This window comes from Peromyscus maniculatus, chromosome 2 (genome assembly GCF_049852395.1).
Source record: "Peromyscus maniculatus bairdii isolate BWxNUB_F1_BW_parent chromosome 2, HU_Pman_BW_mat_3.1, whole genome shotgun sequence".
NCBI classification, from domain to species: domain Eukaryota; kingdom Metazoa; phylum Chordata; class Mammalia; order Rodentia; family Cricetidae; genus Peromyscus; species Peromyscus maniculatus.
The window spans coordinates 60,129,350-60,152,907 of NC_134853.1; the positions used below are offsets into that span (position 1 = coordinate 60,129,350).

Consider the following 23,558-nt stretch of genomic DNA (forward strand, 5'->3'; position numbering starts at 1 on the left):
AAATCTTCCATAAACAGGTATTTGTGATACTGTCGTATAGGTCAAGGCCCTGTAATCTGTGTAGTCTGTAGGCTAAATCCTACCTTAGCCTATTTTTGTACAGCTTTCTGACCGCTGTGATAAAATGCCTGAGAAAATCAGTAAAAAGAGGTAGATTTATTTGGGCCCACAGCTTCAGAGGTTTCAGTCAGTGGTAACTTGGCTCCATTGATCCTGGTTGATGAGGACCAGGAGAACTTCTGTGTTTTCTCTGAACAGGGCGTGAAGGGTGCTCCCATGAACTCTCAACAATGTGGCTGCCTGCCTAAGACCTGCAAAGACCACACCAACTGACATGTCAACATGGATAGAGGGTAACTTCATAAGGTCCCATCCCTAGGGGAAGAGCTACAGGCAGTTAGATGGGGCTCATAGAGAGATGAGCCCCATAGGTCATCTGATCCAAAATGGTCAGCCCTAAACATATGACATCTGAGCAACTCTAAATGGGTACAGTGTGGTGTGTGTGTGTGTGTGTGTGTGTGTGTGTACAAAACAATAATTATAGAAGAGGTCATGAACTTGAGAGTGAGTGGGAGGACACAGGAGTTGAAGGGGAGCCTAAGGAGTAGAAACAGTAAATGCAGTACTCATGTATAAAATTCTAAATATATTTTTTCTTTCCTTTTTTTTTTGTCTTTTTTTTTTTTTTTTTTTTTTTGAGCTGAGGACCAAACCCAGGGCCTTGCGCTTGCTAGGCAAGTGCTCTACCACTGAGCTAAATCCCCAACCCCCTAAATACATTTAAAAACTTAAATTTAAAAAAAGTTAGTTTTTAGTGAATAGGGTTTTAGAAACGTCCTATAGGCTCAGGTGTTCTTTCACTTTAATTTAGTGATTGCTGACATCAGCATCCAGAACATCACGGGACACGTGTCCGGCACAGAGCACTTTTGATCCCTAATATCTGTAGATACTTTTCTTGGGAATTCTCTCTGAATTCTTTATATGCAAGGCCTAGAATTTAAAATTCATCTTAACATATTTGATGAAAACTGATGTTTTTGTTAACCAGACAGTAATCTCTCTCCTGCAGGTTACACTCCACAGCGCAAACCATCTAAGAACATGCTTCTTTACTTATTTTCAGCTGCAACAAATGTGACTGTGGTTACATGTCTGATGTAGAAATGAATCAAGCCAGGTACAGTAGTAGGTTTCGACTTCCTCTAAGCACCATTTCCCTTCCTAATTAGTTTGTCCTCTCTCTACAGTTAGAGGTGGTGCTCACAGTGCCTTGGAATATGCTTTTGAATGTTTTGGTTTTCCATGAAAATGTTTACAGCACAGAAAAGCAGAGGGAGAGAAGAGAGCAAAGATCAACGCGACCTGTGAATGTTTGAAAATGCCATACGAAATTCATTACTTTGAAAACGACAAAAAAGGGGCTGAAGAGATGGCTCAGAGGTTAAGAACACTGGTTGCTCTTCCAGAGGTCCTGAGTTCAAGTCCCAGAAACCAGAAACCACATGGTGGCTCACAACCATCTATAATGAGATCTGGTGCCCTCTTCTGGTGTGCAGGCATACACACAGGCAGAACATTGTACACATAATAAATAAATAAATCTTAAAAACGAAACAAAAACCAATGCACACAAAATAAAAATAAATAAATTAAAAAGAAAATAACAAAAAATAGAAAAAACAGAAATCCATAACTTCTATGATAATTTAAAAAGTCAATTAAAAATTCTTACAGCCAAATAGTACTCTGAACAAATATCAGTAAGTGGTATTGAGTATATTTATTCAGCTTTGGAACGCTGTCTTTTGGGGTGACATGTCAGCTGATGTCTAGTTAGTATTCTTTGTATTGTCCTGAGGAAGATGGGAAGGTGTTTTCTTTCTTTCCGGCAGAATGAAGTCGGCATGTCCTGGGGAGAGCTTGGGGAAGGTGTAATTGATGTACTTCTGAAATGCTGCCCTGGTCTCCTGTAATTCCTCCTCCAGGAAATCTTTCCAGTTTGTCATGATTCCCAGCTGCCTTGCCACAGACACCAGCTCCCCCTGGGTGTTGACGAGCTTGTCCATCACATTGTCAAGGTTGGCCTGGTGCGTTTTCTCTGCTTCCTGGAGCACTTCCTGCACTTCCTCTTGCTTCTGCCTCTGAGCCAGGCCATAGTAGGCGTTCATTTCATGCTCCTTTGCTTTGATCAACTGGCCCAAGCTTGTCTTCTGGTCTTTAATAGCCGTTACACCAGTACTCACAAATTCCTCCATGGCCTTGCTGCAAAAGATCATACAGATTTACAAATTAGACTGACTAGCCACTAAAAACACAATGAATTTATCATTAATCACAGAAGAGTCACCAACTCGAGAAACCTGGCATACATGAGCTTTCGGAATATATTAGCTATCAATAATCAACCTAAAAATTGTTCTCAGAGGCTGCCCATCAATTTCTCTGCCATGGGCTGGGGCAAAGTCACTAGTATGATGCCCAGTGGCAGCAATCGGGATCTGAGTTTACTTTGGCCAGAAAGAGATAAATGAAGAGACCCCTAAATTTCTTATCAATTCAGCTCCTTTTTGTTGGTTTATTTCTTTGAGACAGTATCATTAATGTTTGACTTTTGTTGCTTTGAGTGAACTTGAATCAACTATGTGATTCATGCTGACCTTCAACTCTTTTATTTTTGAGATGATAATATAATTACATCATTTCTCCATTCCCTTTTCTCCCTTTGAATCCTTCCATATACCACTTCTTGCTCTCTTTTTGATGTCCAGATTATGTCCTCTTTTTCATTAGCTGTTGTTACATGCATATATGCATTTATATATGCACATACATAGTCCTAAATATAACCTGCTCGATATGGATAATGCTAACCTGTATGCCCGTTTCAGCTCACTGTTTGGTGTTGGATAGCCATCTGTGCTCTTCCCCGGGGAAGACCATTCTCCCACCTCAGCGTTCCTTTGCTGCCTCCAGTTCTCCGTGTAGACCTGAGGCCTCCTGGGCTTCCCCTTCCACTTTGACATGCCTGCCTATCACTGCTGCCCTTGTTTGATTCAAGTTTAGGCAGCCATATCGGTAGGCCTTTACAGGCGTAGCTTCTGACACTGCTAGAGACAATCTCACAGCAAACTCCCTGATCCTAACCTCCAACTCGTGGTCCACCTCCTAAGTGCTGGGTGCTGAGATTATAGGCCTAAGCCACCAAATCCTCGTTGCTCATCTTTAGGATAGACGGATGCAAACTTTATACTCATAGATTAGCTTTAGGTTTAATCTTGATTTAAACTGAGCTATATTTAATTATAGATTATCTGATCATAGGACCAAAATCCTTTTACACTCAAAATACTGAGTAACACCCAAAAATAGTTTCTATGAGGTTTTTTGTTTTGTTTTGCTTGTTTTTTGTTTTTGTTTTTGTTTTCAAGACAGGGTTTCTCTGTGTAGCTTTGTGCCTTTCCTGGATCTCGCTCTGTAGACCAGGCTGGCCTCGAACTCACAAAGATCCTCCTGCCTCTGCCTTTGGAGTGCTGGGATTAACAGAATTAGAGGCTAAAAGACAGACATTTTTAAAAAACATTTATCAATTAATGCAAAATAACAATAAGTCAATTATATTTTAACACAAATATTTTTATGAAAAATATTTCCCAAAATAAAATATAATATTTGGTTTAAAGACTGGCATAATTTTACATTCATTTGCAAAATTCTTTTATGTGTGGTTTAAAACAAAGCTGGTTTTTCATGTTATTCAAATATATTGTGATATCCTACATATTAAAACTCTTGAAAGAATATAACACTCATTAGAGAAAGAGAGAAAAAAAGAAATAACAATGTCTTCTTGTCAAAAAAAATGAGTTTTGACTTCATGGATTTGCCTCTTCCCTGTCAAAGAGTCGGGGCCCTGAGGGTTCTCAGACCATGCTGCTCAATGATCTGACCTCTGGTTGCTTGCATTATATATGTGTGTGTGTGTGTGTGTGTGTGTGTGTGTGTGTGTGTGTGTGTGTGTGTGTGTGTTTATACATGGATACATACAGATATGTAGACAGATAGACTATAAATGGTACTTTATAGCAGCTAATCCTATTGAACTGTTACCACGTGCCAAGCAAGCTGACAGGCTTTCGTGTATATATTAATCAGCAACTCCTGAAATTCAGTAGAGTCAATCCAAGATTATGCCCGGTTCAAGATGAGGACACTATGGCTCTGAGCAGTTAAGTAATTGGTCAGAGCTCACCTATAAGTGATGGTGGTACCATCAGCACCATGGCCCAGGCAGTCTGAGTCCAGGGCAATGTTCTCAGTCAGTGTGATGCACTGCATGGACTTCTGGAATTAACCTAGTTTGAGTAAGATGTCTGAAGAACAAAATACCTACAAATGTTGGGTTAAAATACTGATGATTTGAAATGAAAATCCTCCCCATCTCCTTCCTTCCTGGTGCCTCCAACACAAATGAAACCTTTTCAAGCCTTACCTCATGCTGTTGTCTAAAATCCACCTTCAAAGTTGAAATTCTCTTCCTTTTCCTAGTTCCTTCAGCCTGACTTCAAACCTGAGAGACTTCCCTAACGCTGATGGAACGTCATTTATCTCTAGTTACCACAGCTGGGTTACAGCCACTATTAGCAGCAAGGGTTACTGCTTAGCGCTTACTGTGTCCTCGGGACTAGTCTAAGCATTTTACACGGATGCTCATCTAATTTGCCGAGGAACCACTGAGGCCTGTTGCTATTTTGACTTACACTGTTATTATTCTCTTGTGATAGGTAAGGGATGTGAGGTTCAGCAAGAACGATTAGAACCATTGTTCGGTGTCACACACGTAATTGAGGAAGCACGGGAGTGGCTGATGTTAGCCACTACTTGCTTCAATCTCATAAGGGGTCCCTATAAAATGTATCGTCGGTTAAGATAACAGGATGAAAACAACATTTAAGAATAGTATTCTGGTAACAGTAAGAAAGCTAAACCTTGGTGCGGTGAGTCCGAGAGACCACCCTGTATCCTTCTGCAACCTTCTGGGGTACAAAGAGGGTGTGAACTAGGGACAGACGAAGGACAGAGATAGGAATCAAGACAGAAAAGAACAAACCCAGGAAACAACACAAAGCCCCAACTGCTAGGACTGTTGGGATACAGGCAACCCTGCCAAGGGGGAACCAGACCTGGCCTCTGAATCTAGAAGCTGGAAAGGAGAATGGAGGCGTCGGTAACAGTAGCCATGCTGTAGGGAGGTTTGAATTCATACTCATACACATCCTCGGGACGTAGCCCGGTGTTTTATTAAACCAATGGGTTCTTAGTGAGGCTGGGACCGAGGCCTCGAGGGCCTAGGGTAGAAAAGCTGGCTTGTGTGATATTTTGAGCATGTTCTAACAAATAAAGCTTGCCTGGAGTCAGAGGATGGAGTTAGCTACTAGTTGACCAAAATTAACCACAGAGGTTTTGGAAGACTGAGGACAGATTTGACAGGAAGTAGTAAGGCGGGGCAGAAAGGGATCTGGCTCTTTGTTTGGAGGAAGGAACGGAGCAGGTAGGAAGGACGAGAAGTTTCTCTGCTTCTCTAATCTTTCAGGCTTTGACCCCAACATCTGACTCCTGAATTTTTATTAAAAAAGAATTAGAATAATGCTTCAAAGCTGGAAAGAACTTTCCATGACCCCATCCAATATCTCCAAAGAGGAAGATGTGCTTCCTGAGTGAACCAGAAAGTCCCCATCATTAACCTTAATAGGTACACTGAACTAATAAAGTCTATCCCAGGTATCCGCCTCCTTTCCAAATACCCTGATGGCAAAATCTCCCAGCAAAAATCTGGCATTTTTCTATATATCTTTCCAATTTCTCTCAGGCCAATTCAGAGCTTGAATTTTGGATCCTTTGAAATCTGTGCCTTTTGACCTCAGCTCTAGGTATCTCTAAATTCTGATGGTTTACTTGAAGTTCTGGAATTGAAGCCAAACACTGGTTGGGACACAAGCAGGGAGGCTGTGGCCCTTTTATCTTTGGATCTGTTCTATATGACATGGCTGGTGTGCATACAATGGGCAGGCAATACATGTGAATACATATATGGGTTATACAAACGTAGTTCTCATTAACACATTTTGTTGTTGCAGATAATACCAAAATTTATAATAGCTAGGTTTGTGAATAACAAAAGCTTAAGAGAATCCATGCCTTTCGCCAGGCAGTGGTGGCACACGCCTTTAATCCCCGCACTCAGGAGGCAGAGGCAAGCAGATTTCTGTGAGTTCGAGGCCAGCCTGGTCTACAAAGCAAGTTCCAGGATAGCCAAGGCTATCACAGAGAAATCCTGTCTTGAAAAACTGAGAGAGGGAGAAGAAAGAGGAAATTTCTGCTGGAGTTGGGGTTGGAGGCATTATATAAACAAGGGTGTGGAGGGAATATCCAGAGGCCAGCCTTCTGTAGCACACTTGCATTTTGGGGTTCAGTAAGACTCAAACCTTCCACTGGCCATGTCTCATTTACAAGAGACTTTCATGTTTTCACTCATTCTGTTTTCATTCTCATGTCTCTCTCCAAAATCAGATTCTCTCCTCAAGACCACCACAAGACAACTTCCTCCAGAAGCCGGCCTTACTACATAACCGGCCCCACTTTACTTGATCTTTTCAAGTCTTTTGGTCCCTGTGTGTTATTTGTACCAGTACTGTGCTCAGATGGGGAAGTCATGCTCCGGTGACTTCATCTAATATTAAGGAAAGGTCTTAATTTCTTTCTACCAGAGCTTCAGTTTCAAATCCACTGATTCAGAAGACACTTGGTAAGTTCAGGTGAAGTGGAAAAACCTCACTCAGTAACTCTAATGACTTCCTGTAGAACAGGTTAGCATAATGGAAAATTGCAAATAGAAAACAGGCCAAGGTTTGATTCAGTCCCTACCACTTCCTCTTCAGATGACCTTTCATAGTTCATTCAGTCTCTCCCCATGACTCAGAACTTAATCTGAAGATATGCAAGATGATAGACTCTCCCTCAAATGGTAACTAGCTAGTTTACTTACATGTCTGAGACAAACTCCACTTGTGTCTGGTGGGCTACATCTTATTACAAACCACAAGCTGGTAGGAACTCCTGTTCATCCTGCCTCAGCTTCTGAGGGCTAGGTTATAAGCATCTTCCACTAGGCCTATCTCCCCCCAGGAAGAGATTTGAGAAATATATAAAGGGTCCGTGTGCACTGGTTATTGCCATTAGAGATGGGTAAAAATGTGTTCTATACCCTTAGCTATCAGGGAAATGCAGATCAAAACCACTTTAAGATTCCACCTCAGCTCAGTCAGAATGGCCATCATCAGAAGTATAAACAACAAACACTAGAGTAGATGTGGGAGCAAGAGAGCCCTTACATGCTGTTGGTAAGAGAGTAAGTTATAGTACAGCCTCTAAGTAAATCAGTCTGGAGGTGAACTACTACACACCCTTCCTGGGCATATACCGGAAAGATTTTATACTGCACTACAGAGATACATGTTCATCCATGATCATTGTGGGATAGCTGGGAAATGGAATCAAAGCAGATGTCCCTCAACCGATGAGTAGATAAAAATGTGGTGTATATGATATCTATGAACAATGGAATTACTACTCAGGTGTAAAGAGGTTAGGAAATCTGCAGGTATCACATGAAGGGTCTCTAGCCCACTTCCTGACAGAGCTCTTGTTCTGCTCTGAAACAGCATTGGCTCCACTATCTGCATTTCTGTTGCCATTATGTTCTTCCCACCGGAACAGCCCACTAAGCTCTGGTTACAGCAGTGAAGGAGTTTTCTACCCTAAATCCTACAAACCAGTTCCAAAGGCCTAAGAACCGCACGGTCAGGTCTATCACAGCAACTGTCTCGCTCCTTCGTATTGACTCTCTGACTAGTTAATTTTCCTGTTGCTGCAACAAAACACCTGACCCAAGCAACCTGAGAAAGCAAGGTTTTATTTTTGCCTACAGCGTTGGGTGTGGTCCATCATGGAGAGGATGGCATGGCAGCAGAGCCACATTGCATCCAATCAGGAAACAGAGACTGAGGATGCTCAGCAGGCATTCTTCTTTCTATGCATTCTAGAATCTCCAGCCCACATCTGAGGTGAGTCTTCCCACCTCAACTAGCCCAACCTACAAACCCTCTCAGGCACTCCCAGAACTTTATATACAAGGTGTCCCTAGATTCTATCACGTTATAATATAGTATAAATCACCACAGTAGCCAAATAAATTCTTTAGCAGAATTTTAATTATGTCTCTCTCCACAAATTAGTTTCTGCAAGTATCTAAAGAAGCCTGGAATTTAGTAATACCTAGAGATAAGATCTGGTACCCTGCATAATTTAGCTGATCAGAATAATTTTGTAGCATTTGTTCAGCAGTTTACAAGGGCTAGGGATGTAGCTCAATTCTAGAGTACCTACCAACCATGCAAAAAGCTCTAGGTTCAAACCCTACTACCCCAAGAAAATAATAAATAAAATCAACAAAGAATGAATGATCTTGTTCCATAGAACAATCTGGATCTGTATTAGGCATTCTACAAGACTGATTGATGGACTGACTAAAACTTCAGTGATGTGGAAAATCGGATGTTACAGGTCCAGAGCCATATTACCTCAGGCTACGTTTAACCTCCCAAATAGTCACTATTGCATATTTCTGTGTTTGACCTAGCATCCTTGTGGATTATCGGGTAAATTCTTTTTGTAATGGACAAAAGGACTCCTTAACTTCCACCAACCCAAAGACAAATAATGTCATCAGGTCACACCTGAAGTCACAATAGAGACTTCCTTTTCTGTGACACCCCTCCCTACTCAGTTTCCGCCGATGTATTTCAAGATGCTCTGATTTATAGCCCTTTGTTCTGTTGGCATAAGAACTTCACAAGAGGTTGTGGAGACTGCTCAATCAATAAAGTGCTTGTCGGGCAAGCATGAGGACCTGAGTTTGATTCCCAAAGCCCATGTTAAAAAACAACAACAACCACAACTACCTAGCATGGTGATGCATGCTTGTGATCTGCAGAGGCCGAGACAGGTGGATCTTGGGACTCACTAGCCAGCCAGACTAGCCTATGTGGTGATATTGTGTTCCCCAATATATTGTGCACCCTAATAAACTTATCTGGGGTCAGAGACAGAACAGCCACTAGATAGAGGCCAGAAAATGGTGGCACGCTCACCTTTAACCCTAGCATTCCAGAGGCAGAAATCCCTCTGGATCTCTGTGAGTTCAAAGCCGCACTGGAAACAGCCAGGCATGGTGACTCATGCCTTTAATCCCAGAAAATGAGCCTTTAATCCCAAGGAGTAATGGCAGAAAGCAAAAAGGTATATAAGGCATGAAAACCAGGAACTAAGCTGGTTAAGCTTTTAGGCTTTTGAGTAGCAGTTCAGCTGAGATCCATTCGGGATGAGGACTCAGAGGCTTCCAGTGGCTCCAGGTTTGATTTTATTAACAGGAACTTTTTTTTTTTTTTTCAGAGCTGAGGCCTGAACCCAGGGCCTTGCGCTTTCTAGGCAAGCACTCTACCACTGAGCTAAATCCCCAACCCCCAAGAGGAACTTTTAAGATTTGTGTTACAAGCCTACATTATGTGCCAGAATCTAGCCCAGCGTGAGCCCTGTCTCATGGGGGACAAAGAGGGTTTGGGTCGTGCCTGGGGAACAACACCCGAGTTTGTCCTCTGACCTCTCTATGCATGCACACAGTGTGAACATACACACATAAATACAAACATACATGTGAACACACAAACACATGCACGAACCTGGAGCCACGGAGTTGGAGATAACCTGAATCTTCTTTCTAGGCCCAGGTAACTCATGTTTCGCTCTTGAACAAACTTTTGCCTATTCTCTCTGAGATAGGAACCGTGTTTTAATGTGAACAAATGCTTCCCATGGCCCAGGCTCTCTTCGGGACATTTGGGAACCATGAGTGACCAAAACGGACATTCTATTTGGGTAGATTTAACTAACAGTCATGGCAGTTCTCTAATCTTGACAATAAAAGATGGATATTGGGGAAAAAAACAACTGATATTAACTGCCTCACAGAGGAGAAGCAGGAGGGAACAAACAATGGACAGGGAGGGTACAGGAGACTGCCCGTGTGTGAGGAGTGAACCAAGAGACTCCGGAAGAAGAGCCAGAGCTCCGCAGAAGGAGAGGTGGGGGCAGGGAGAAGGGTCCCGACCTCCACCCTGCTAGACCACAGCTCATTCTCTAAGCAAACGCGCTCTGTTCACAAAGACATCCTCGAGGCAGGAGAGAGGTAACCTGAGCGCCACAGCTCTCCAGCCTGCTTTCTTTCTTTCTTTAGCTCTGGCAGAGATTTGTCTTTAAGATTTTACCTGTCAACTATACACAACTAGACAAACTGAAGTAAAGCGGCAAAAAACCAAAAGGGACAAACCCAGACTTGGAGGCCAAACAGGAAGACTCCATCTTGGTTCGACTGTCACAGCCTGGGGGTCTTGGGCAGGCGACTCAACATCTGGAAACATGGTATTCTCTTATATCCAATGAGCCCTGGACTCCTGACTCTCCCTCTCCTGTCTCCTACTTTTGTTCATTCCAGTGTTCGAGATATCTCACAACAGAACCTGGAAAATCTGGGCAGTATTCACTTAGACATCTTAACCATATTTCTTTCTCTAGGTGGATTGTAACTGAGCAGATGCTCGGGTTCTCTGGCCTACCTTCTCTGTTCCTGAACAGCTTTCAGGGCAATCTCTCTTTCTTCTTCCCTGGCTTTCTTCACAGCCGCTATCTTTTCTCTGTGGCACTCCATCATAATCCTCTGGATTCTGTGGACCATCCGTTGTTCTGCAGCGGAGTTCTCTCTCTTCAGTTCCTCATCCATGTTTTGAAACATTTCTATCTTGGTTTTCTCTTCTACAGCCTTAAAGAAAAGGAATGGGAAAACTTGATTTAGATATTACAGGCTTGATACCTTAAAATAAATAGTAGAGGCTAGATCCATCAAAGTTTTATTTATCTGATATAATGGAACCTGTTAAATAGGCAATTTAAAAGTAGCTGTGAATTATATGGAAATTTTTCATTTAAATTATATATATAATATATATGATCACATTGAAAGGCAGTGTGCAAAATGAAAATAGGTTAGAGGGGTATGGTTAAAGTTTTTTGGCTGCTTTTTTTTATTTTATAATTTAATTTAATTTTACATATCAGCCACGGATTCCCGTCCTCCCTCCTCCCATGCCCCCTTCCCTACCCTCCCCCCAGCCCACCTCCCATTCCCATCTCCTCCAGGGCAAGGACTCCCCTGGGGATTCAGCTCAGCCTGGTAGATTCAGTCCAGGCAGGTCCAGTCCCCTCCTCCCTTCACCCAGGCTGAGCCAAGTGTCCCTGTATAGGCCCCAGGTTCCAAACAGCCAGCTCATGCACTAAGGACAGGTCCTGGTCCCACTGCCTGGGGGCCTCCCAAACCATTCAAGCTAATCAACTGTCTCACTTATCCAGAGGGCCTGATCTAGTTGGGGGCTCCTCAGCTATTGGTTCATAGTTCATGTGTTTCCATTCGTTTGGCTATTTGTCCCTGTTCTTTTTCCAATCGTGGTCTCAACATTTCTCACTCATACAACTCCCCACCCCCCCCACCCCCCGCTGCTCTCTCTCTCCAATTGGACTCCCGGAGCTCCACCTGGGGCTTGGCCATGGATCTCTGCTTCCATCAGTCACTGGATGAGAGTTCTAGCACGGCAGTTAGGGTGTTTGGCCATCCAATCACCAAAGTAGGTCAGTTCAGGCTTTCCCTTGACCATTGCCAGTAGTCTATTGTGGAGGTATCTTTGTGGATTTCTGTGGACCTCTCTAGCACTTTGCTTCTTCCTATTCCCATGTGGTCTTCATTTATCATGGTCTCTTTTTCCTTGTTCTCCCTCTCTGTTCTTGATCCAGATCCAGCTGGGATCTCCTGCTCCCCTAAGCTCTCTTTCCCTCAACCCTTGCCCTTTATCACCCCCCTCACGTCCAGTTTGCTCATGTAGATCTCATCCATTTCTCTGTCATTGGGCAATCCCTGTGTCTTTCTTAGGGTCCTCTTTTCTAGGTAGCCTCCCTGGAGTTTTGAGTAGCAGTCTTGTTTTACATCTAGTATCCACCTGTGAGTGAGTACATACCATGTTTGACTTTCTGAGTCTGGGTTACCTCACTCAGGATGATTTTTTTCTAGATCCATCCATTTGCCTGCAAACCTCATGATGTCATTGTTTTTCTCTGCTGAGTAGTACTCCATTGTGTATATGTACCACATTTTATTTATGCATTCTTCAGTTGAAGGGCATCTAGGTTGTTTTCAGGTTCTGGCTATTACAAATAATGCTGCTGTGAACATGTGAACAAAAACATATGTTTTTGGCTGCTTTTAATCTTTTAATTTTCTTTTCTTTTTCAGTGCTGGTGGCCAAACCTAGGGTTTCACAGATGCTAGGTTATCATTGGGCCTATAGCTCCAACTACATGTTTTTATTGATTGTCACAGTATCATTTTATACATGTAAATACAAGATGTGATGCTGAAAAATGGCATAGATAAATACCATGAAGGGAACCTGAGGCCCAGGAAGGAAACAGGCACATCACTCCAGTCCCTACTGATGCTCCACATTCCTCATCATTAGGGTCGCTACCCTTCCTCATTCATTGAGGGTACAGGAGCTCCACTGCCCTAGGGTAGGATGACATGTGGAGTATTTTCAACCAAGTAGAGAAAGAGAGCAACTGTCAAACCATTGTTTGTGGAGAAGTCTCACAAAAGGACCTAAAGGAAAAACCTGTCACCATTTTGGAAATGCCTACTAACTCCATGGTGTGCCAGTACTCTGCTGGGTCAAGATACTACAAACACAAGAATGCTTGGACCCCCGTCCTCAGAGGACTCACTGTACAATGGACAGGATCAAGGGCAGCATTCATATTTACAATTTGATATTTGATATGTATTCTTTGTCATTGCATAATGAGTATTGTATCAGAATCATATTCAAGGAATGAAGAACAATTAAATATGTCCTGAACTTTCAAAATCTTCATTAAAAGGCAAATTTTTATCTACTTCAAGGCTGTCAAGAGAACCTAAAGGAATTAAGTTACTTCACACAGCAAGTTAGAGACAGAACTAGAGATGCAGACAAGAGTTCTCAAGTGTCAGTTCCCTTCATCACTGGCTGAGATGACAGTCTTTCAAGAAACTCATTAACTTCTCTTCTTTTTAGACAATGTCACAATTTTATAAGCTAGTACATGGGTCTGGCCTTCCTCCCTCTCTTCTTCCTTCCCTCCTCACCTTCCCTCCTTTTTTAGAGGTGCAGAATCTCATTTTTGAGTGAAATCTTACCCAGGGTGTAAAGCACTAAAGCCACCCTGAGTTGTTCTGCTTGAATTTTGCTCAGCCCCCTTTAGCGTCCTTTCTGAGAGCCCGAGGGAGGGAGCCAGCTCCTTTAACATTCAGCAGAGCCCTCAGAGGAGGCAACAGAGCAAGAGAACTGTAAGTGTCAAGGGAGATGCACTCACTTTCAGCTTCTCAGAAAAACCATCTCAATGATAAATGATTTATTAGAAGAAGTGGGTGTATAGGTCAGTGACAGAGCATTTGCCCTAGCAGAAGTGAAGCCCTGAGTTCAGTCCCCCACACTGAAAAAAATTGTTAGAATCCAATGTCTTCAAGAAAAGATTTTCTTTTCTTTTAAAAAGATTTATTCATATATTTTATGTATATGGGTGTTTTGTCTGCATGTACGTCTGCACACCAGAAGAGAGCATCAGATCCAGTTGTGAGCCACCATGTGGTTGCTGGGAATTGAACTCAGGACCTCCGAAAGAGCAGTCAGTGCTCTTAACTTCTGAGCCATCTCTCCAGGCCAAGAGAAAGGTTTTCAATTTCTCATTTTGGCTACATCAAGAGTAGGATGAAATTGGGTGTAGTAGCACATCCTAGCACTCAGAAGGCAAGAGGATTATCATGAGTTTGAGGCCAGTCTACCTAGTGAGACCCTGTTTCAAAACCACAATCAGGAGCTGGGGGGGTGGCTTAGAGGAGAGGAAAGCGCTTGTCATGCAGGCATGAGGGCCTGAGTTTGAATCCCAGCATCCACACAAAGAGCTAGGGCACGACTGTCCATACCTGTAACCCCAGGATTGGGGGACAGAGACAGAGGGGTCCTGGAATATCACTGGGCGAGCCAGTCTAGCCAAATCAGTGAGTTTACAGACCAGTGAGAGGGACCCTGATTAAAGGCAATAAAGCAACAAAGAAAGACACCCTGGGGTCTGCAATATAGCTGAGTGGGCAAAGAAGCTTGCCACCAAGCTTGACTACGTGAGTTCAATCCCTGGGCCCCACATGGTTGAAAGGAGAGAAATGACTCTAGTAGTTGCTCTCTAATCTCTACACATACACATTGTGCACACGTGCACACACACACACACACACACACACACACAAATTTATTTTTAAAGGGGGGAGAAATACTCTGAAGTCCTCCTCTGGCCTCTACATGCATGCTTGGGCATGCACACCTGCACACTCATATGCATCACACACACACACACACACACACACACACACACACACACACACACCCCAAAATCAAAAGGGTGGGGGAAGAAACAACAGAATCTAACTTTAAGACTGTTTCCAGAATGGCTTCAAGTGGTAAATTTTAAAAATAGTTACAGAAAAAAATACTGGTTGTTTAGAAATGGTTTTTAACTGCAGAAGGCTTTGTCTCTTAAATCTCTAGTTTTTGTTTTGTTTTTTTTTTTTGTTTTTTTTGTTTTTTTGTTGTTTGTTTTGTTTGTTTTGGTTTGGTTTGGATTGGATTTGTTTGGTTTGGTTTGGTTTTTCGAGACAGGGTTTCTCTGTGTAGCTTTGGAGCCTGTTCTGGAACGCACTCTGTAGACCAGGCTGGCCTTGAACTCACAGAGATCTGCCTGCCTCTGCCTCCCAAGTGCTGGGATTAAAGGCGTGCACCACCACCGCCTGACTAAATCTCTAGTTTTAAACAATAAAATAGTTTGAATGTTAATATCTCTAAATGTCTTTAGCACTTGGCTTATTTAATAAAAAAACAAAGGGTACAATAAAGTGATCTAATGTTGCTTCGTGCTCTGGAGTTCTTGGCTTGTTTTCCTCATGGGCACGTTGACTCCTGTTTCCTTATTTGCTCTGAGGTTGGGCAGTGGCTGCTGACACAGCCGACTCCCATTAGCAACCCGGCCAAACCTGGCTGGAGTGGGCTGCTGGGCCCAGCAGAGATTATCCTACAGTGAGGCAGGAACTGTGGGGCATTGCTCTCTTTCCTATTGATCCTCTGAGGTCAAGGGCAGTCCATTTAATCTCAGTTGGTGCACACTGGCATATGCTAGGTGCTCCGTGTAGAAACCATGAATGTGTCGGCCCACACCCTAAGCCGCTCACCCATCACATTATTACAGTCTCTGTCGCTTGCCTGTAGCCTCCGCCCATGTATCACACACATGTATTTAGTCCTCCTCTGTCTCCCCCTTGTGAAGATAGTTCTGTATTCTGGCCCTCTGAACACGTTTTGTGACAGAGATATTGAACTAAGCAGGGTATCCCCTCTGCTGGGAACCTTGACCAGCTTGCAAGTTAGAAAGTTCCTCTTAGCCAGCCTTACTATCTAACAACAGAAGGAGGATATGGAAAATGTGGTATGTATACACAATGGAGTTTGTTGTTGTTTTCAAGAAAATGGATGCAGCTAGAGGAAGTTATGAATTAAGCCAGTCTCAGAAAGAAATCTCATGCTTCTTCCAGTATGTGGTTCCTAGATTTTATACATAAAATCATGTATGTACGTATAGTATAAAAGTAGAAGAAAAATTATCCAGAGAAACAAAGGGAACTTCTGGGCAGGGTGAGAATGGAGAGGAAGGTTTGAGGTGATATTCCCAACATATACTTACAGGTATACATATGATACACACATATATGTGTACACACTGGAATGTCATGTAGCACATTGTCATGTACAATGAATACACATCACAGTGAAAAATTAAAACAAACAACAAAAAAAGAGGTCCTCTTATCTTGTGACCATCGGCCTGCTGGGAACACTTCAGGGCTGGCTAATATGTCTCTCTTGGCAGTTCAGAAAAGGCAGTTCAGACTGTCCGTATGGAGGCTGCTGTCATGCCGGGAAGCCTGACACTAAACAGCTAGTCATATAATCAGTTATTTAATTATAATGGTGATCCGTGCTATGAAAGGCTATGACAGAAGCCTGTGTCTTCTGAATCGCCATGGTTTCCTCCCAACCTTTATGAAATACTAACCTGAACTTTTCTAACCATCCCACCCCTTCTCCCCATGTCAACTAACATAAACACCCTGTCTTTACCAAGTTAAACGCTTTAGAAAAGACAATGAGCGAGTCATCATAAAGAGAACCTTTAAGTCTTTTTGATGTTGTTCTTCCAGCAACTGAATTTCAAATTTGTGCCTGTCATTTGCATCGTCGAGTGCTTTTTCCACTGCTTGTTTTTGGAGTTCAGCAGCCTTTGAAAGAAAAGGTCCATTTATCTATTAATATTTCAGGGAACGCACAGAAAAGCTGGTCATTACTCAAGAAGTTGGTAAATTATTAGGTCTTCATGCTCAATGAAAAGGAGCAGCCACCCTGGGGTCCCTAACGGCACTGTGCCTACTCCTGCTTCCCACAGAGCCCTGGCTGCCTTAGCTAGACACACATAACACACTGAGCCCTGGGCTACCTTTGCTGTCTTCGGAATTATTAAAGGCAGGTGTAGTGATATTATGTTTGTGATCTAACCAATAAAGCTTGCCTGAACAGCAGAGTGCGGAGCTAAGCCACTAGTCAGCCATACAGGCCAGGCAGTGGTGGCACACACCTTTAATCCCAGCACTCAGGAGGCAGAGGCAGGTGGATCTCTGTGAGTTCAAGGCTACCCTGGGCTACACAAGACTGATCCAGTCTAAAAGAGGAACAGAACCTGACAGTGGTGGCTCACACCTTTGATCCCTGCCTTTGGGATCTCACACCTTTAATCCCAGCACTAGGGAGGTGGAGACAGAAAGTGATGGAGTCATTATTACTGGCTCCTTACAGATGAAGCCAAGAATGCAAAGGGCAGAGAGCATGCTCAAGAACCCAAAGTTGGTCAGAACTGTGTGGGCTAGCTCTTGCTTGCTCTTCTGGATTTACAGTTTTAGAGGAATCCAGAGTGAGGAAACCGCAGAGGCGTGGTGTAGGGTAATGTCTGAGCCTTTACCTGCTGCCACACTCTAGCTTCTGCTTTTGCAATGCTTTCCTTGAGTGCAGCCTGTTGAAGCTGCTCTTCTTGGTTCAGAATACTTGCCCCAATATCTGTGTATTTGGAGAAAAATTATTACAGATCTCTGTAGACTGTTGCCTGGCTTTCCTTTCTATCATCAGCTAATTACTTATGTGAGCCATCTAGGAGACACATCCTATTAGGTGATGTCAATCATTTTAATTATTTTTGGCACTAAGGACTGAACCCATCATGCTAAGCATGCTCCTTTCCACTCAGATGTATCCTCAGCCTACACTTTCTTCTTTGATGATATCCATTGGAAGAGTAAGTTCTCCACTAACTGATTAAGAGGGAACTCATCACTCGGGCCTAAACAGTCAGTTATCTTTGCATACACCCAGTCTAAACAGTAGGCAATGCAAACAAATGCCCTGCAAGGTGTGGCACACTCCGGACAGAATGTGGATCCACAGGGCACTGGCACATTCTTCGTCTCCCTCCTTGCCTCTGACAGGTGCTTCCTTTAATACATCATGTCTATGGCTTTCATCAGTGTTGGTCAGTTTCACTCTGTCAGCTGTGGAGTGAGTTAGGTTTCTAGCTTACTATTACTCTGTTACGGATCTAACTGGACTTCCACATAACATCCCATAATACCTTCTCCACTCAAAGTGTAACTCTAGAGAAGGTAGAGAGACACACAATGCTGGACCTGGAGCTAAGAACTGAACCCTTTGGTATAGCCTCAGGGTTTGCACATCCTCCCCTGAGGTGGCCCTTAAACTGTTATAGCTTGGCAATCATGTGTGCATTTGCTCAACATCTGCTGTGGTAACAGCCCCACTTCTCTCAAGAGCTCCCTCAACTTGAGTGGTGTGGTAAGGCTGCCAATGGCATCATCCAGATTGCTTGGCCTTTCTTTCTTATAGAAGCTAGTCTGGAATCAGGCACAGAGTCAAGCCTGACCACACTCTTCCCTAGTTTTTGTTTGTTTGTTTTATGGTTTGTGTGTGTGTGTGTGTGTGTGTGTGTGTGTGTGTGTGTGTGTGTGTGTGTGTGTAAGAGTGTAAAGAGAAAATAGCTTCTTTTCCTCCGGGATTTCTGAACTCGGGTTAATACATGTTAGAACCATTTGTATCCATATCCTTTTCTGGATGCTGAGTAGGCAGGACTGCAGTGCCAGCTCAGCCCATTCACCGAGTGTGAGCATGGTAGACTAAAATCCTAATAACCTTCAGTTTTTTTTGTTGAAAGGACCAAGAAATTACATCACAAAATTCCACTTTATGGGTTCTGTTCAAAGTTGTTTCCATCACCTACAGCTGAAAGATGTTTTTGGAATAAAACTTTACCATTAGATCATTAATGAATCTTTATAAAATTTATTAGTTTGCTTTTTAATAGACTTATTTTTATTACTTTAAATTTGTGAGCAGGTGTGTGTATCTGTATGTGAGTATGTTCAAGTACTCCCAGGGACCAGAGACATTGGATTCCCTGTAGTTACAAACAGTTGATGTGGGTGCTGGGAACTGAAGTTGGGCCCTCTGGAAGAGCAGCAAGTGCTCTTAACTGCTGAGCCATCTCTCCAGTGACCCCCCCCCCATTAATGAGTCTTAAAACATAAAGCAGTAAATACTGTGGTAGAGATGGATGCATATAATCTCAGTATTGTATAAATTCATTACATTCATAAAAATGGGTCACAAATGTTGAGTGCTATTATCCTTTTTAATGTTTAAATATCATTGTATTTGTTGTTCTCAACCGCAGAAGACATCTACAGAACTTTCTGAAAACATACATGCTGAGAAAGGAAACACTATTAATAAAAACCGCTTCAACGAGTCTAGAAACTACTGTGCAGATGAAAACAAGCCAGCATCAAAGGGCCACACAGTGTATAACTTTGTTTGGTAGCATTTTTATGTGATAAAATTATAAAGACAGAGAAATAGACTGATGGCTGCCAGAATTTTGAAAAGTATGACTGACTGTTACTGGATAGCACAAAGAAGTTTCTTTGTGGTGATGATTACATGAATATACATGTGATACATTTCACAAAACTGCACTTCTAAGGGAGGAAAGAATGTATAAGGTATGTAAGTGAGTTAAGAGCATTGTTCTTATTATGCTAACTTCCCAGTTTTGACAATGTACCAAGATTGCAAAAGAAACCAGTGGGAAAAGATGGGGTCCATGCGAACTCTTTGATCCCTTTTTGCAACCTATGAATCAAACTATTCCAAAACAGAGAGTGTTTTAAAGGTGTAATAAGAAAATGTACATGGTGAGGCCTGGTCCTGGGGTTGTGATAGCAACAGAGAATCACTGTCCTGGGAAATATGGTATTTTTTTGAGTTTACTTACCCAGAAGGCAGAATTCTGGCTCTTTTGACTTATAATAACTTAATGACAAATACAGGTAGGTGAGTATAAAATACTGACTTCTACATACATTTGTCTGCTTACGGTTTAGATTCATATATCCTATAAAGTATAAGGAACTATTAAAGTATATCATCAAATCATTACAGAATGGGTCTAAAAATTATTTTAGAGATTATAATTAGTAATCCATACCAACAATGTGCTGGAAGTTAAAATCAGTTTGGAAACTGATGTTTTAGAGGATGTCTCTAATTTTATTTCTCCTGCCTTTTAGTTCAGCTCTCTAACTTCTCTTTTAGTAAATTAGGAGTGAAATCAAGTAACCATAAGCTTACCACATTCATGGTAAAGAAGACAGGAAAAATATTTGAAGAGTCCTTAGAAAATATACATAAAATCTAGGATTAGATAGAAAATTTTCTGGGTGTAAGTGAGGAATGGAAATATGAATTATAATTCATTTGCTTATATACTATATATATGTATATGTGATAAATATTCCTATATTATTTATATGTATCTGCTTTTGTCACTAGCTACAAAGTAAAGGCTAGGTTTTTTCCACTCATTTATGGGGTATTTAGATATTTTCTCTCCTATATGTATGAAAAGTCCCCAAGTACAGGCAAAGTTAGAAAAATCACACATTTACTATGATGTTTTAGGTGTTAAACAGGTACAACATTTCAGCAAAGCTTCAAAACAATTTAAAAGATACACATTAATGTTCCTATTCACAATAAGAAACATATTGAGAGGCTGAAAACTCTTTACCACGCACAAAACTGTTAAGTAGAGCGGCTGCATTCCAACACACTATCATTTCATGACGGAATTCCCACAGAGGCAAGTAACCTCGAACAGGAGGGAGCTGAGAATGACACACAATGCTAGTCTATGCTATAACAAATGAAAATAATAAAATCACTGCCGGGCATAGTGGCGCCTTTAATCCCAGCAGTCGGGAGACAGAGGCAGGCAGATCTCTGTGAGTTTGAGGCCAGCCTGGTCTACAAAGCAAGTTCCAGGACAGCTAGGGCAACACAGAGAAACCTTGTCTCAAAAGATTTCCCACCCCCACCCCCAAAAAGAGTAAAATCACTTACTCAGTATATCTTTGTGAGTGTAAAAGCGTGTCTTAAATGGCTTGTATTCATGGATCCGTTTGAAGGTTTCTCCGAAAGGGGCTGGTGGGATTATTTTATGGCAAACAGCACAGCAAACAAAATTAGTATAATCTGGATTTCTGATCATAGTTAAATTTCTGATTCCTTTTACTGCTTACAGTTAAAATAATATCAGGATCAGAAAAAAATGGTAGTTTCAAGAGAAGCTAGAAATCTAGGAAAGCTGGAAGAGGGTCAGGGTTTTAAGATTCTGCTAGAGGCTGGTAAGGACTAAACAATTCATCATGACTAGGCAGTGGCTATACGTCTAAGGAATGGTGCTAACAGCCTCTGCCATAGAAGCTATGGACACTGGATTTGGGAGGAGATAAGTAGTTTCTCTCTCCGAGTGTCTAGCACTAAGTTGTCAACTTACTTAACAACTGTTGCTAGGTAAGACAAGCTTTGCTCATAAAAGCAACTTGAAATAATGACAACTGGCAGCAGAAATGGCTGCTACTCATTTCCCTGAGTTTCCTCTTGCTGCTCTAACAAGTGAACACGATCTTCATGACTTCCCTACAACATAAATTTGTCCTATTGAACTTCTGGAAGTCAGAATCCAAAATGATTTTAGGGCTAAAATAAAGATGCTGGGAGGGCTGGTTCCTTGAAGAGGCTTTGGGGAGACTCTGTTTCCTGTCTTTTCCAGCTTTAAAGGCCATCTTCCTAAGACTCTCGGCCTCTGCTTCTGTGGAGGAGCTGCTCCCTCCTCTCATCTTTTGCCTCTCTCTGTGGACCCCTGTGTCTATACCAGGCATCCCCACATGAGCCAAGAAGGTCCCGTAATCTCAAGATCCTAAATGTGATCAGAGCTGCAAGGTCCCTTTAGCATATATTCACACGGACCAGCCGTCAGGATCATAGATGGCTATGGGAGGGAGCATTAGTCAGCTGACCGCATTCTGTTTGAAGCATGCTTTTGTTAAAGAATTAATTCTTAACTAAGGGACAGTAGAGGCAGTTTCCAAATCATTTTCAACTTATTATAAATGTGGTGTGGCAATAAAACTGGGAAATACAGTGGGATTCTATCTGAAAATTTACTTCCATTATGTCTGTATTCAAAATCACCAAGCCTGATTTTCAGATTTAGGAGGGCATCTTTGTTATGTTTCTATTGCTGTGATAAAATACCATGACCACTGGGCAGCAGTGACACATGCCTTTAACCCCAACACTCAGGAGGCAGAGGCCCATGGATCTTTGTGAGTTTGAGGCCAGTCTAGGCTACAGAGCGAGATCCAGGACAGGCACCAAAGCTACACAGAGAAACCCTGTCTCAAAAAACCAATAAAATAAAATAAAATAAAAAATAACAACCCCCCACACACACACCAAAAAAAAAAAACCCACCATGACCAAGGAAACGTACAAAAGAAAGTATTCAATTCGGCTTATGGTTGCAGAGGGTTGAGTCCATGACAGTGGAATAAAGGCGTGGTGGCAAGAAATGGGAACTCACACCTTAAAGTGCAAGCAGGAGGCAGGGAGGGGAACCTCCAAGAGAAAACAACAAACATGACAAAATAGAATACAAGATAAAACACAAACCATGACATTGAAGTTGAACAAGGCAACCCAACAGAAGGAAAAGAGTCCCAAGAGCAGGCACAAGAATCAGAGACTCACTCATTCACATGCTCAGAAATCCCATAAAAATACTAAACTGAAAGCTATAATATAGATGCAGAGGGCCTGTTGGCCCTATCACTGTGAGTTCATATGAGCCTTGTTCTCCTGGCGTCCTCAATCCCCTCTGGCTCTTACAATCTTTCTGCCTCCTCTTCCTTGGCCTTCCCTGAGCTCTTTGGGGAGGAATTTGATAGAGGCATCCCATTCAGAGCTGTGTGTTCCAGTCAGGTGCACACCTTTAATCCCAGCACTCAGGAGACAGAGGGAAGCAGATGTCTGTGAGTTCAATCAAGGCCAGCCTGGTCTACAAAGAGAGTTCCAGGACAGCCAGGACTGTTACACAGAGAAACCCCATCTCAATATATATAATTTTTTTAAATAAAATTTAAAAAAATGATGTGTTCCAAGGTCTCTCTCTCTCTCTGCCCAGTGTCTGGCTGTGGGTCTCTGTATTTGCTCCCATCTGCTGCAGGAAGAAGCTTCTCTGATGATGGCTGAGCGCAGCACTGATCTTTGAGTATAGCAGAACATCATTAGGAGTCATTGTTGATACTTTTCTTTCTTTTCTTTTCTTTCTTTTTTTTTTTTTAAGATCAGTAGTATTAGCTTTTACCCTAGGTCTCTGGGATACCCAGTCTCTAGTTCTTGGTTACCTACACAGTGTCAGGTATAGGTTGCATCTCCTGAAGTGGGTCTTAAGTCAAATCAGACATTGCCTGGTTACTCTCACAAGCTTTGTACAACCATTGCCCTAGTGTATTTTGCAAGCAGAACAGCATTGTAAACCAAAGGGTTTGTGGATGGCTTGGAGTTTTCATTTCTCTTTTGGTGGCCTGCAGAGTACCTTCCCGTACCAAAGACACTGGAACACAGGGATGAAGGTTCTATGTAGGCACCAGCCTGATCTCTCCATGTTCACTGAGTTGTGTAGGTGTTGTCTTAAGCAGTGGGGCCTTGCTGTCAGTTTGTGGAGAGCAACCCTATAGTCTTAGCAAAAGCCTGGGTTGTTTGGGAATTTCCATTAAGACCCCTTTGGCC

General features: G+C 42.4%; 1 protein-coding gene across 2 annotated transcripts; it reads right to left on the bottom strand.

Annotated features, from left to right (window-relative positions):
- Positions 1-1,767: 1,767 nt before the first annotated feature.
- Positions 1,768-21,753, bottom strand: C2H6orf163 (chromosome 2 C6orf163 homolog). 2 transcript variants are annotated; one of them, XM_006975345.4, is made up of 5 exons: positions 20,826-21,753; positions 17,320-17,414; positions 16,478-16,585; positions 10,734-10,936; positions 1,768-2,268 (listed from the first exon to the last, which is right to left on the bottom strand). In XM_006975345.4, exons 1-5 carry the CDS (start codon positions 20,971-20,973, stop codon positions 1,836-1,838), a joined length of 987 nt encoding a protein of 328 aa, XP_006975407.1. In that variant the 5' UTR covers positions 20,974-21,753; the 3' UTR covers positions 1,768-1,835. The 2 variants fall into 2 exon arrangements, with proteins under 2 accessions (XP_006975407.1, XP_042126901.2); XM_042270967.2 differs by lacking the exon at positions 20,826-21,753 and adding an exon at positions 20,494-20,647.
- Between the last annotated feature and the right edge of the window lie 1,805 nt (positions 21,754-23,558).